Source organism: Nasonia vitripennis (genome assembly GCF_009193385.2).
Source record: "Nasonia vitripennis strain AsymCx chromosome 3 unlocalized genomic scaffold, Nvit_psr_1.1 chr3_random0007, whole genome shotgun sequence".
NCBI classification, from domain to species: domain Eukaryota; kingdom Metazoa; phylum Arthropoda; class Insecta; order Hymenoptera; family Pteromalidae; genus Nasonia; species Nasonia vitripennis.
In genome coordinates, this window is record NW_022279626.1 from 2152098 (window position 1) to 2165704 (window position 13607).

General features: G+C 42.9%; 2 protein-coding genes across 3 annotated transcripts; one reads left to right on the forward strand and one right to left on the reverse strand.

Annotated features, from left to right (window-relative positions):
* Window positions 1–903: 903 nt before the first annotated feature.
* LOC100115698 (putative nuclease HARBI1) lies at window positions 904–2862 on the reverse strand. Its single transcript, XM_031926001.1, has 5 exons — window positions 2130–2862; window positions 1717–1941; window positions 1358–1639; window positions 1153–1285; window positions 904–1071 (listed from the first exon to the last, which is right to left on the reverse strand). The coding sequence occupies exons 2-5, from the start codon at window positions 1878–1880 to the stop codon at window positions 919–921; spliced, it is 732 nt and encodes a 243-aa protein (XP_031781861.1). The 5' UTR covers window positions 1881–1941; window positions 2130–2862; the 3' UTR covers window positions 904–918.
* On the forward strand, window positions 2850–13396 carry LOC100680153. Of its 2 annotated transcripts, none has more exons than XM_031925999.2 (8): window positions 2850–3145; window positions 3343–3544; window positions 3630–3849; window positions 3939–4098; window positions 4709–4913; window positions 5004–5445; window positions 5518–5804; window positions 13067–13396. In XM_031925999.2, exons 1-8 carry the CDS (start codon window positions 3126–3128, stop codon window positions 13235–13237), a joined length of 1707 nt encoding a protein of 568 aa, XP_031781859.1. In that variant the 5' UTR covers window positions 2850–3125; the 3' UTR covers window positions 13238–13396. The 2 variants fall into 2 exon arrangements, with proteins under 2 accessions (XP_031781859.1, XP_031781860.1); XM_031926000.2 differs by having other exon boundaries at window positions 5518–5826; window positions 13067–13207.
* The last annotated feature ends 211 nt before the right edge of the window (window positions 13397–13607 follow it).

The window sequence follows — 13607 nt, forward strand, 5'->3', positions numbered from 1 at the left end:
GGCGGATTTACATAAACCTCGACGAGTTTAAGGAAATGTGACAATTGAGAAAACAATAATCGTCTCATATCCCCTATCTCACAGAATTTTTATTAGAGATTTTGTGGTGGCTCGTAGACACACGCACTACGACTATGACTATAGCGCACTCGTATCTCGTGACATGAATGGCGACTCATACATTTAATTTAAATTCAAAGGTGACATGCTATTCCCCATATGTGAATTAATTAATTTAATTTATTTAATTAATTTAATTTAATATTAATCGAAATGCTTAACTAATTTTTTATGATAAAAAAAAATGTACTACATTCCACAATATACGATGACAGAACACAAGTTTTATTTATAAAAAGAATAAAATAAATTGTTACAATCTACATAAAATGCTGTGTAATAATATGGTTTCTTTCTGCAATTCCTGCTGCATATTCTGCTGCTTCTCCTCTTCCTCTCCTATTAACATCATCACGAAGCTCTGCAGGCTGAAAATTATGATCATATTCATCTAAAATGCTGAAAAAAATGAATGAATAAATATTTGAACATGCCAATCACTTATTTGTTTTTTATAAAAAAATATTGTAATGATATTTATACATACCCTTGTCTTCTTCGAAAATTGTGCAAAACAGCACAAGCATGAATAATATTTACTACTGCTTCTGGAGAATAATGCAATTTTCTACTTCGATTAATAACCAACCACACATTGGTAAGTATTCCAATAGTACGCTCCACAATGCATCGAGTCCTTACATGCTCTAATGTATAATGAGCTGGAGATCCTTCTGCTGCATTGAGATCCGGTGTTAATAATACCCGAGAGGGAGTGTAGCCACTATCTCCTAGAACAGAATTTAATTTACAATCGAATTAAAAATAATCAGTCAACAGTATATAAATGAGAATGGATTACCTATTTGTATAGTAACGATTAGGAAAATTTTCATCTGCCCGTAGATCTTCCATGTATTCTTTAGCTTCTGAAAATTGCCAGACGAACCGGTCGTTATTACTTCCAGGACATACTCGAATATTGAGGATGTTATAGTCGGAGTCTACAATCTAAAATAGAATATTATATTAAAATAGGATATTATGTTAATAATTTTTGTAGATGTATGACAAAGTATATGTTATACATACTATTTGTACATTCATGGAAGTTCCTACACGATAGTTAAAAAATGCTTCTTCGTTTATTGTTGGCCTATAAAACGTCACCATAAAACCATCAACAGCCCCAATAATACCAGGAATCCTAGTAGTCCTTTGAAAGCTGTAAAAAAATATTGAAAATAAATATTCAAATGTATTTAATTTTTTCAGAAATGCAAGAGAGATCTGTTACCGGTTTGAATTATGTTCTCTTTGCCCTTCTGTTCCAGGAAAGCGTATAAAGTCATCTGCTAAATGATTAATAGTATCAATGACTCGAGCAATGCATTGACTAGCTGTACTCTGGCTTACAGGATGTACAAAATCTTGTGCGAAACCTTTTTGTAGACCTCCTTCGGCCAAAAATCTTAAAGTAATTAATACTGAAAGATGTGTAGGGATTGCAGTACTCCTTTCTCTGATTAGTCTGTTCTCAACCAACCCAATCAGTCGCATCACTACATGTGGAGGCATTCTAAAAAATATTTAATTAATATAGTTCATGTAAAAAATAGCTTTGTATTTTAATGAGTAAATAGAAACATATTTTACCTGTAATATCTTCTAAAGAATTCGGCAGGTAAAGTAAAAGGATTTGATACATCTCGAAGTTGTTGTCTTTCTAGTCGAAGCTGATGAAATCTGTTCAGCCTTTGAACTCGTTCTTCTTGTTCTGCATTGAATATATCCAGAAGAAATGCATCTATTTCAGCCATTGAAAAATATGAAAGGTACGATAGTACCTATTTGTACACAAAGACTTTAACTTGTCTTTCCCTATTGAATTGAATTTTTTAATTAATACTCGGGTTTCTAAAGTGTAAAATTTTACAATCAAAGCAACTGAACATGAAAGAAGTTAAGAAGATATTGAAAAGGTAGGTAGGCTATATCAAATCTAGAAATATCCTACAGTGTAAACAAACAATGAACTGCGTAGTAACTAATAATTACTGCATACTAACTTTGTTGAAGCGTCAGCTACAGCTTCTGTAAGTGTGAAGATAGGGCCCAGCACAGTGCAGAAGGGATTATACTTCCAGCCACTCAAGCATCCATTTCCTCACTGAAAATTCTATTCATTCCACGATCCAAACAAACTCTTCTTCACTATATTCTGGAGCACTCGCAGATCCAGTTTCAAAATTGCTCTTTTCGGCGTATCCACCTGAGACCTTTACAAGACAGCTTCCGCTGACAGAAAATCTTTCTGAAAGACAGCCCACCCAGTTCCAGAGGTCACAAGCACTTCACATCCTTTACTCCCAGTCTCAGGTCACTCAATACCAGCGAGAAATCCAGTAAGTACGTTTCCTCCGCGTTTGAGTACTCTAACCTCGATAAGGACCATAAGCGTAGCCCACTTATCGAGTTGCACTAATTGCACAATATTTCCATTAGATAATTGACTCTTGAGTTCGGTGTCTGATGTTTTTACACACTCAACACAAAGATTGGATAGCCTACACGGAGTCGGAGCCCTCCTACTCCGTGATAACCTACTTATCGTGTTGCACTGTTCGATCAGCTGCGCCAGCTATGTGAAAACAAGCCCTACCGCGCATGCGCTCCCTTTCGTAGAGGACGCTCGGCCCGTATATGCTGTGTGCTGCGTGTGCATTGTAGCCTACTATAGCTCGTGACGAAGGGGTAAGAGGAGGGGTGGGGTATGTACAGCAGACGAAGGAGGCGAAGCCTGGATGCGTACCTATACAGAAGCCATCTTGGCCATCTGCTCTAACTGCTCCGAAATAAGTCTCCGAAATCGCTCCGAAATTCGTTTTTAAAATCGTGCTGTGTACTTAATAGGTTTCTTAGTGAACTCGGGCTCCGTACTGTAGCCGTTGGATATTCAGAACGAAATAACAAGTTGTTCACAATGTTCTCTGTCTGTGATCGCGTGATTTTTGCGTAGTTTGTGAAACTTGTACGAGTACAAGAATTTTCTGCAGCGTAGAACAATGGCACCACGTCCAGGAAGGTAAATTGATTTCTATCAATAGGGAAATATGTAGCTATATAAAAATTGAAGCACGTATCGAGATCAGCTAGAAGTTTTGTAAAAACTATTTTGATCTCATTGCATTTTTACATAGATGTGTGCAGCTTGTTAAATTAACAATCTTTTTTATTATTTACAACTTTCTTATAATATCTAATAAAATTTGTCTATTGCAGAACACGTGTATGGAATCGAATGTCCAATATACAAATGGAGACCTTGATCACCTATATGGAACAGCACACGTTGTTTGCAAGGGGACAAATTCCTAAGCTTGGATCTCAAGGTCAGGTTAAGTACAGAAAGATGTGGATGGAATTATGTACAACATTGAATGGAATGGGACCTTGCATAACTGACGTCAAGGGATGGCAGGAGGTTTGTATTAAAATTTTGTATTTACTACACGCATACTTTTTTATTACAATGTTAATGTATTAATCATTTTTTAATTCAATTATAGAAATGGACTCGAATGCGACTATCAGCCAAATCTCAAAAGGCGCAATTCAATAGAGCATGGAATAAGACTGGCCATGATGAGCAAACTATTGTCTTAAGTTCAAACAATGAAAGGATTTCAGGCATTTTTGGTAAATATGGAAGTGGTGTTAATATTGGACGAGAGCTAGGGTTCTCTAAGTGTACGTGGGTACGGAAGACATCTCAAGAAGCACCTACATGTAAGTAATCTGGTACAGTTTTAATAGAAACCTATTGATTCCTAGTATATCAGTATGTACTCCAATGATACTGATTTCTTAAATTTCAGGTCCACGTACATGTGATGATGAGCTTGATTGGCTTGAAGACTTTCATTCAGTTTGCTTTGGAGTTTCTCCAATTTTTCAAGAAATTCCAAAGCACATGGAATATTTCATGAAGATTTTTGATGAAAATCGTTGTTCATCTATTTTTCTTGCAATGCAAAGGTAACTATAATTCAAATTATTTAAATTACGTCATAATATAAAAAAAAAAGTAAAACTATGATTATCAATTTCTGAGTTCCTTGTCTCGTTGTATGGTTTGAAAAATAATTTTTTTGAAATGTTGCACATTTTGACCGTAAAGCGCTGCACTCGACGGAAATCTAATTTCACGGTTTTCTAATTAATTTTTAACAATTAATATTCCTAATAATTAATGAAAAATAAACATGTGTTCAATTGTTATTATTAAAAAAACGACTAATTACGCGGTTTCCACAAGATATTCTGATTAATCCCATAATTGCAACATAAAACACCGGAAGTCTCGTAATTCCCGCGCGAACAAATGTTATACATTGTTTGTCATTAACGAGATAGCGTCAGTCTTGCTTTCCTCTTCCGTGAGTAAGTAAGCGCATTGCTGTCACAATTACAGGACATCATGGAATTCAATCCATCTGAATCCAAGTAATCTTATACGAATATTACTTAAGTTTACTTATATTTATTACTTTATATTATTAATTACTTATATTTATACTTATTTCTTAACCCGCCATTTTTACTTTACGCCAACCTCATTTAATGAAAATCGCTTGATTTCTTTCAGGAAAAAGGGAAAGGGGAAGCAACCCATCCAAAAACCCAGCCTCTCACAAATGCTAGCTCTCGTAGACGTGATCGAGCGGCACCTGGAGATCGTCTTGGATCATCCTGGCGATGATACGAACCACGCTACCTGGGAGGTTGTGGCACTTTTTGCTAATAAAGCAGACGAAGACGGCGTTCAAAAAAATGGAAAGTCATGGAGAAAGGTTATTATAAAAACAATGTTATTATTATAATAAATATAATCATGTATGTGCTCATTGATTATTACGTTATTTATAATTTTTTTTTTCCAGACTTGGTGCGATTTCATACTGTCAGCAAAGCAGAATGTTTATTTGGTTGAACAGAATATACGGCAAAATCCATTGCCAGATCACCACATGAAGGCGATACAAATTGTGACAAGAGCAGAGCAAGTAAAATCTTCCTCAGCGAGACGCACTCAAGTACAGCAAAATAATGCTGTTGTCAGTAGAAGACTTTCTTCTTCTTCAGCGCTCAAGAGAGCAAGGATGGAAGGCAATCCTGCAGGATTTGGAGACGAAGATGGGCCATCAACCAGCAGTGGATACAGAAGTGCTACAAGTTACGTCAATCGACATTTGCCAACTGCAGCTTTGCCAACTGCAGCTCAACCGTCATCACCTTGGAGTACAAATAACGCTGGAACCACAACTGCTACCACAACTTCCAGCTCTAACATATGTTCTAATTCAACTGCAGGCACAACATCTGGTAAATATAAATTATTTAAATTATTTATGATAAGTCTTACTGTATAATCTAATCTAAAATATGCTTTTGCAGCAGCTGAAAAAAGTAGTGCTTTTATCAAAGCTTTTGACTCAAAAATAAAGGAGTTGGTTGATGTATTAGCAGCACAGTTTATAGCCTGTTTCGAGCAGCAGAATGTGCTTTTGCAAAATTGCTTTGCGAAGCAGAATGAACTGCTCTTGAAAATACAAACCAATGATTTGGTTAATGATGCAGCACAAGATGATGAAGATGAAGTGCCACTTCCGGATAACCCACAACCTTCGTCTCCTAGAAATGCTCCTGTAGTCGAAGAGGAAACTGAAGAAACTGAATATACGGTGTTCCGTCGAGACCCGAGGTGTAAGTTCCGCCGTGAAAACGGTGTCGAGCGAACTCAGCGAGGTCGACGTAGAGCATGTGGCTCCATCTCCCGTGCTCGAGTTGAACAAGCGGAGTCGCGACTTGCCGCGCTCGCCGGCAGCGCCGCCGGCCTCGTGTCGCGCGCGGCCGGACGAGCACCGAGTCAGTTGACGATAAGACGCCAAGCTTGACAGCTCGTGCAGTCAAGCTAGCGAATGATCGAACGACACTTTGGCTCTTGCGAACCCGTCCGTACGTCCATCGAGTGCTTCTGGTGCTGGTGCTTGTGCTACTCTCTCTCTATCTCTCTCTCTCTCTCATTCTCTCTAAATCTCTCTAATCTCGCTCCTTTGTCTCTTTCGCTGCCTGCTACTCGCGTTCGGCTCGCGCCCGGTTCCGCGAATCGTATCTCGCGCGCGTCGAAACGTGCAAGTCGGTAGAACTGCGCTACCGACTTGAGTCAGTGGAACTGCGCCACGGACACGAAGCGAAGATTCTCTCTGAGAATCGCACGAACACGACACACACACGAACACGACACACGTTCTTCTTTTTCTTAGCAGCTTGTAAGAACTTCGAGAGGGGTTTTATGCCTCACGGCTTTCCCCTCTCAATTTGAGCGTGATTAAATATTCTCGATTTTCGCTCAATCGACTTCTGTATTTCTCCCACACCTCACTCCTTGCGAACTCGAACACACACACAAAAAAAGCGGGAATATTCGCCTCAGAATATTCCGCGCGCGACAATTCATGGTGCCTCCTGTGAGGTGTGGATCGACAGTTCGGCCAGTCAGCTAAGGACAAAGGGTTCATCAAGGTTTCCCAGGTCATCGCATAGACGTCTTCCCCTGGGGTCACCTCTCCAGCTGCCGCTTCAAGGTCAACGCATTGTCAACGCAACAGGAAAGATAAGTAGCGTTTATCTTTTTCAAAGTGACTCTACGCGTGTGTGAATTTCGAACACAGCGCGGCGTTTGTTTGACTTCGCGCGTAAACACGAGGTCGCGCGTTGCGGCGAGCGGCAAACCGTTGTTGTACCGGACGAGCGAATTCCGAGAATCTGAGCGCGTCGAGACACGTGCTCGCGCTTCAGTCCGTATAAGGGATTTCGGTATTTATTATTTAGCGTGCGTATTCACTGACTACTAGGCAACATGGACGCTTTAGTGGTACAGTGGAACAACCAGACCGAGCAACTTAGGGATTTATTGACAGACCTGTCGATAGTTATTAAGTCGAAATCTGCTGTTCTTCACGAGTGTAAAGCGCGCATGGAGGAAATCGTCATGCACTACAAGACTCTCGGTAACTTATTCTATAAATTAGATGCAGTCCACAAGGAAGCCGAGAGGGAGAAGTTCAATGACTTGAAGAATTTCTACTTCAAGGTAACCGCGTACATCCGATCCGCCGAGGATAAGCAGAGCAAGACTCTCGGTAGCGATACTACCGTTCCGTTAGGGCATTCGTATCTTCTAGACATCTCTCGATTTTCTGGGTTGCCGACTATTGACTTGCCGAAGTTTGATGGTCGTCTAGAAAAATGGAACGCGTTCAAAACGACTTTCAGGAACGAGATGGTGCGATTGAATATCGACAACATCACAGCGTTCCACTATCTAAAAAAGTCGTTAGTCGGAGCAGCCGCTAATTCGCTCCACATCTTGGATCCAAGCGATGGCAGCTACGATGAAGCCTGGCGACTTTTGGGCACGCAGTACGAGCACGTTCGGCTCATTGCTGCTTCTCACATTGACGCAATTTTATATTATCCTGTCATCACGGAGGTCTCCCATCGATCGCTAAAGGACATGGAAACTTCGGTCCGGCAGCATCTGGCAGACTTAAAATCTCTCAAGGTCGTTCCTTCCGATTACTTCGTGATCCGCACTCTCGAACGAGCATTGCCCACTAACATCAAGGACAAATGGATCAAAAGGATGTCCATCGATGCAATTCCCGATCTCGAGTCGTTTTTCAGATTTTTGCAGGAAACTAGCAATTATCTATATGCCCAGGAAGGGGAATCCAAGGACGCCAAGGCTTCAGCCAAGCGGACGGTGGCGCAGAGCGAGAAAGGGACCAAGTTCCGGCGAGGTAACGGGCAAGCTCGAGCGCTTGTAACGAGTTCGTCCATTTCCTGCTACTATTGTAGCGGCGAGCATACGATCTATCGGTGTTCGTCGTTTGCTGCGTTGTCCGTCCAGCAACGATGGGATGCTGTGAGGACGAAAAAACTATGTAGGAAGTGCTTGCGAACGCACGAAGGCAAATGCGAATCCCGCAATTGCAAAAAATGCGACAAGGATCACAATACGCTCTTGCACGAGGAACGAAATACAGATTCCTCAGGCAAGAAGCCGTGACTAGGCGTAGGAGTCCTTAGCACCGTGTCCAGGGCTCTCCAGTCTCAGCTCATGATGAGTGCTGTTGTTTTGATTAGAGATGCCGATGGGGCGTACATAGAGGCTCGCGCGCTCCTGGACACGTGTGCAAATGCGAACTTTATGACCGCGGATTTAGCTAAACGATTGCGTCTCCCTACTAGGCCTTGCTCGATTCCGATCGGAGCAATTAACGACTTGCGAACTACCACGAAACATTGCGTCGATGCCCAATTTAAAGCGTTGCATTCGGACTTTAATAAGCGTTTAACTTTCCTCACCGTTCCCAACATAAGTAGCGTCACTCCGGAGGAACCGTTTCCTCGCGATTCGATCAGGCTACCCAAGAACATCAGGTTAGCGGACCCTCAATTCCATCTCCCTCGACAAGTCGACATTTTAATTGGTTCTGGAGCAACGTTGTCCATGCTTTCTATAGGTCAAGTTAACTTGTCTAGGGAAGGAAGCGAGTTATATCTTCAGAAGACTCAGCTAGGATGGGTGATCGTTGGTGGTATTGACACCGACAAGATTTCAACGGTGTCGTGTCATCTTTCTCAGTTAGAAAAGCAGCTGGTTCAATTTTGGTCTCTGGAAAAATGCTCCAGTCCGGTTGACCAGGCTGACGACAGGTTAGAATGCGAGAAATGGTATGTCGACACTACGGTTCGACTGTCTGACGGACGGTACATGGTGAGATTGCCGTTTCGGAAAAAGGACCCGGTACTAGGGGACTCGAGGGCGCAAGCTCTCAAGCGGTTCCGGGGATTGGAACGGCGATGCAGCCGTTCGTCCGGCATGATGGAAGAATTCAGTCGTGTCTTTCAGGAATATCTCGATTTGGGTCATACGTCTTTGGTGGTCGACGAGAATGACTCGGAATATTATCTTCCATTCTTGATTGTCGTTAAGAATTTGAGCCTTACTACCAAGTTTCGAGTCGTTTTCGACGCATCCGCTAAGTCGTCGTTAGGTGTGTCTTTAAACGATCTGTTGCACGTTGGACCTACGATTCAGGACAAACTTTACGTTCATCTAGTAAGGTTTCGATCGTACGTTCTCACTGCTGACATTGAAAAGATGTATCGGCAGATTTATCCATCCCGAGGATCGCCGATACCAACGCATTTTCTGGTATCGCGACGGGAAACTACAGGTGTACGAGTTGAACACAGTTACGTTTGGCGTATCTTCTGCTCCATATTTAGCGATTCGAACTATTCATAGGCTCGCGGACGACGAAAGCGCGCAATACCCCCGAGCGGCCGAGATTCTCAAGAGGGATATGTATGTAGATGATCTGCTGACAGGCTCAGATTCTTTAGATGAGATTATGAAGGCGCGTGATGAGATAATCACCGTCTTGAAGCATGGTGGATTTAACATCCGGCAATGGGCCTCTAACCATAACCATGCATTAGATAATTTAGATGAGAAGGTTCTGAGCTTGGCACCAGATGGCGAGGACGCGGTTTTAAAAACATTAGGCGTTTCCTGGGCCTCTAAACGCGACGAATTGGCTATCGTAGTCAAGCCCGTAGAAATCCCGCCTAACGTAACTAAACGCGTAATCTTGTCGGAGATTGCGAAGATTTTCGACCCAGTAGGTTTAGTAGGACCGGTAGGTTTGCACGCGAAGTGGATCATGCAGGAGTGTTGGAAGGAGAAAGTTTCTTGGGACGAATCAGTTCCACAGAGTTTGTTTACGCTTTGGATGGACTTCGCGAGTCAGTTGTCGTCTCTCTTCAGCGTTTCTGCACCACGCCATGTAGTTTGCGTTAATCCTTCGCGCATAGAAATTCACGGTTTCAGCGATGCGAGCAAAAAGGGCTACGGCGCTTGCCTGTACGCTAGGTCCACCGATAAAGACGAAAAGATCACTGTACGATTGATCTGCTCCAAATCTAGAGTCGCCCCTTTGAAAGAGCAGACTATTCCCCGTTTAGAATTATGCGGAGCCGTGATCCTTGTAAGACTTCTTTTAGAAACTCTTCCAGCTTTAGAATTTTCCATTGACCGGATCGTTTTATGGTCCGATTCCACTATAGTCTTACATTGGTTACGGAAATCCCCGCAAGATTTGAAGCTATTCGAAGCTAACAGAGTACGCGAAATTCAAGAATTAGGAGAGCGCGCCAGTTGGCGATACGTCCCTACCCAACACAATCCAGCTGACGCTTTATCCCGCGGGCAACTCCCGAAAGAATTCCTGCGAAACGAAACGTGGTTTACCGGGCCTACCTGGCTACGGCAAACGGAGGCTTCATGGCCCGCGAACATCGTCGAATCGTCTCCGGATATACCCGGATTGAAAAAAGGAGTCTGTCTCTTCGTCGACAGTGCTAAGGATCGCATGTTCCTATCGCGTTTTTCTAAGCACCGCATGATGCTTAATGTCGTTGCAATATGCTTACGATGGCTTCCTTCGGGCCGACAGTACCGAGGAGAACCCATCACGGTCGCGGAGAAACGCGATGCTGAAACCCGCGTGTTTCGAAGCATTCAGCAGGACGCGTTTTCCGATTCAATTGCATGCTTGACGAAGGGTATTCAGGTGAAGGGGTCGCATATTGCGGCACTTAACCCGTGTTTGGACGCGAATGGAGTTGTACGTGTGGGAGGACGTCTGAAGAATGCAGATATCCCTATAGCTAGTAAGCACCCCATACTATTGCCTTCAAGGAATCATGTCACGGACTTGATCATCCGTGAAGCTCACGAGTCGAACTACCACTCCGGTGTTCAAAGCACTCTTTTCTATTTGCGACAACGTTTTTGGTTGATTGACGCAAAAAATCAGGTTCGTCATGTCATCCGCGAGTGTGTCACGTGTATTAGGCACAAGCCCCCTCCAATTCACTGCAAGATGGCAGATCTCCCGACCGCTAGGGTCACCGAATCTCACGTTTTTTGGTCCCCTTTCCATTAAAGAGAAAAAGCGATATAATCGTACAGCCCTCAAGGCGTATGGGTGCGTTTTCGTATGCATGGCCACAAAAGCGGTGACCATAGAGATAACCAGCGATTTGACCACCGAAGGTTTCCTAGGCGCGTTCGCTAGATTCGTAGGACGTAGAGGTATTCCCCAGCATGTATACTCCGACAACGGGACCAATTTCGTTGGGGCCAACAACCAGCTTAGAGAACTTTTCGCACTCCTCAATTCAGAAGAGTTCAAATCTAAGGTGAATGCCAAAGCTCTTTCGTTAGATATTCAATGGCATTTTAACCCGCCCTTATCTCCGCATTTTGGTGGTCTATGGGAGGCCGCGGTAAAATCATTTAAGCATCATCTCAAACGCGTAGTGGGTGGGCAACTTCTCACATTCGAAGAGCTCTATACTCTCGTGATAGAGATAGAAGCAATTTTAAATTCTCGACCCCTCTGGTCAATCTCTGCCGACCCCAATGACCCAATAGCGTTAACCCCAGCTCATATTCTGATAGGTAGGCCTATTACAGTTCTGCCAAGCGCTGATTTAACATCTATTCCAGATAATCGACTGTCCATTTGGAAGTTCATCACCAAAGCCCGACAGGACTTCTGGAAGCGGTGGCATTTGGAATATCTCCACGAGCTCCAGCAGCGTCAAAAATGGCATGACTCTACTGGAGAACTACGGAAAGGAATGGTCGTCATCCTCATCGATAAAAATCAGCCTTGTACGCAGTGGCAGCTGGCAGTCGTTCAAGAGGTGCACCCGGGAACCGACGGACTCGCTCGAGTCGCCACCGTTAGAACTTCACGAGGGACTCTGAAGCGGAACATCACTCAGCTGTGCCCTCTTCCCACGTCTTCAACGGAAGAAGCTGAATGAATTATATATATTTACACTCACATACATACACACTCAATCACATGTACAATTTCGTTTGCTCGTGTTACTCGCAACGGGGGGAGAATGTTCCGTCGAGACCCGAGGTGTAAGTTCCGCCGTGAAAACGGTGTCGAGCGAACTCAGCGAGGTCGACGTAGAGCATGTGGCTCCATCTCCCGTGCTCGAGTTGAACAAGCGGAGTCGCGACTTGCCGCGCTCGCCGGCAGCGCCGCCGGCCTCGTGTCGCGCGCGGCCGGACGAGCGCCGAGTCAGTTGACGATAAGACGCCAAGCTTGACAGCTCGTGCAGTCAAGCTAGCGAATGATCGAACGACACTTTGGCTCTTGCGAACCCGTCCGTACATCCATCGAGTGCTTCTGGTGCTGGTGCTTGTGCTACTCTCTCTCTATCTCTCTCTCTCTCTCATTCTCTCTAAATCTCTCTAATCTCGCTCCTTTGTCTCTTTCGCTGCCTGCTACTCGCGTTCGGCTCGCGCCCGGTTCCGCGAATCGTATCTCGCGCGCGTCGAAACGTGCAAGTCGGTAGAACTGCGCTACCGACTTGAGTCAGTGGAACTGCGCCACGGACACGAAGCGAAGATTCTCTCTGAGAATCGCACGAACACGACACACACACGAACACGACACACGTTCTTCTTTTTCTTAGCAGCTTGTAAGAACTTCGAGAGGGGTTTTATGCCTCACGGCTTTCCCCTCTCAATTTGAGCGTGATTAAATATTCTCGATTTTCGCTCAATCGACTTCTTTATTTCTCCCACACCTCACTCCTTGCGAACTCAAACACACACACAAAAAAAGCGGGAATATTCGCCTCAGAATATTCCGCGCGCGACAATTCATACGGCAAGTGGCACAGTTGAATCTTTTTTAGAAGATCATGGTGATGATGATGGTTTCATCTATGAAACTTTAGATAATGATTTTTATTAAGTAAATTTATTAAAATAATACTATGTAACAAGATAAAGTAATTATTTGTATTAATAATGTAATATTGATTTGTTTTCTTTTTGCAGATTCAAGAGAAATGCCCGATATGCCTTGATGTATTGACCAGACCAGCCATCATACCAAGATGTGCCCATGTGTTCTGCTATGAATGCATTTACGAGTGGGTCGATAAGGAGCTTGAGTGCCCATTGTGCAGAATAATAATTAATACTTTTGATATTGCTGAGTTGCCATAGCTTCACTTTAATAGTTTTATTGTAACCTACATTTTCGCATTTTTGTATTACGTTTTCTAATAATACTTTATAATTACATTTATAAAACTACCTATTTTTGTACTTTTTGTAAGTTTTGTAAAAAAAAAAATCAATAAAGAGTGAATTGACTTGACTTAAAGAATAAATTTTATTTAACATTGTAATCTCCGTGATGCCGGCAGTTATTACTGCATATTTCAGGAGATTACAATGTTAAATAAAATTTATTCTTTAAGTCAAGTCAATTCACTCTTTATTGATTTTTTTTTTCACGAAGTGCAAAATTTATTTAGCCCACTTAAATCAAAATCAAAAACATGCGCCCCGCGTTAGCGCATGCGTACCACCT

What these genes read in the sequence shown, in the direction of transcription:
- LOC100115698 (XM_031926001.1), bottom strand. Translation starts at nt 1,880, where the DNA reads ATGGCTGAAATAGATGCATTTCTTCTGGATATATTCAATGCAGAACAA. An exon ending in TTCTTTAGAAGATATTACAG is followed by an intron (nt 1,640 to 1,716) that starts GTAAAATATGTT and finishes AATATTTTTTAG; the next exon opens with AATGCCTCCACATGTAGTGA. An exon ending in AGAGAACATAATTCAAACCG is followed by an intron (nt 1,286 to 1,357) that starts GTAACAGATCTC and finishes ATTTTTTTACAG; the next exon opens with CTTTCAAAGGACTACTAGGA.
- LOC100680153 (XM_031925999.2), top strand. Translation starts at nt 3,126, where the DNA reads ATGGCACCACGTCCAGGAAG. An exon ending in ATGGCACCACGTCCAGGAAG is followed by an intron (nt 3,146 to 3,342) that starts GTAAATTGATTT and finishes TGTCTATTGCAG; the next exon opens with AACACGTGTATGGAATCGAA. An exon ending in ATTTTTCTTGCAATGCAAAG is followed by an intron (nt 4,099 to 4,708) that starts GTAACTATAATT and finishes GATTTCTTTCAG; the next exon opens with GAAAAAGGGAAAGGGGAAGC.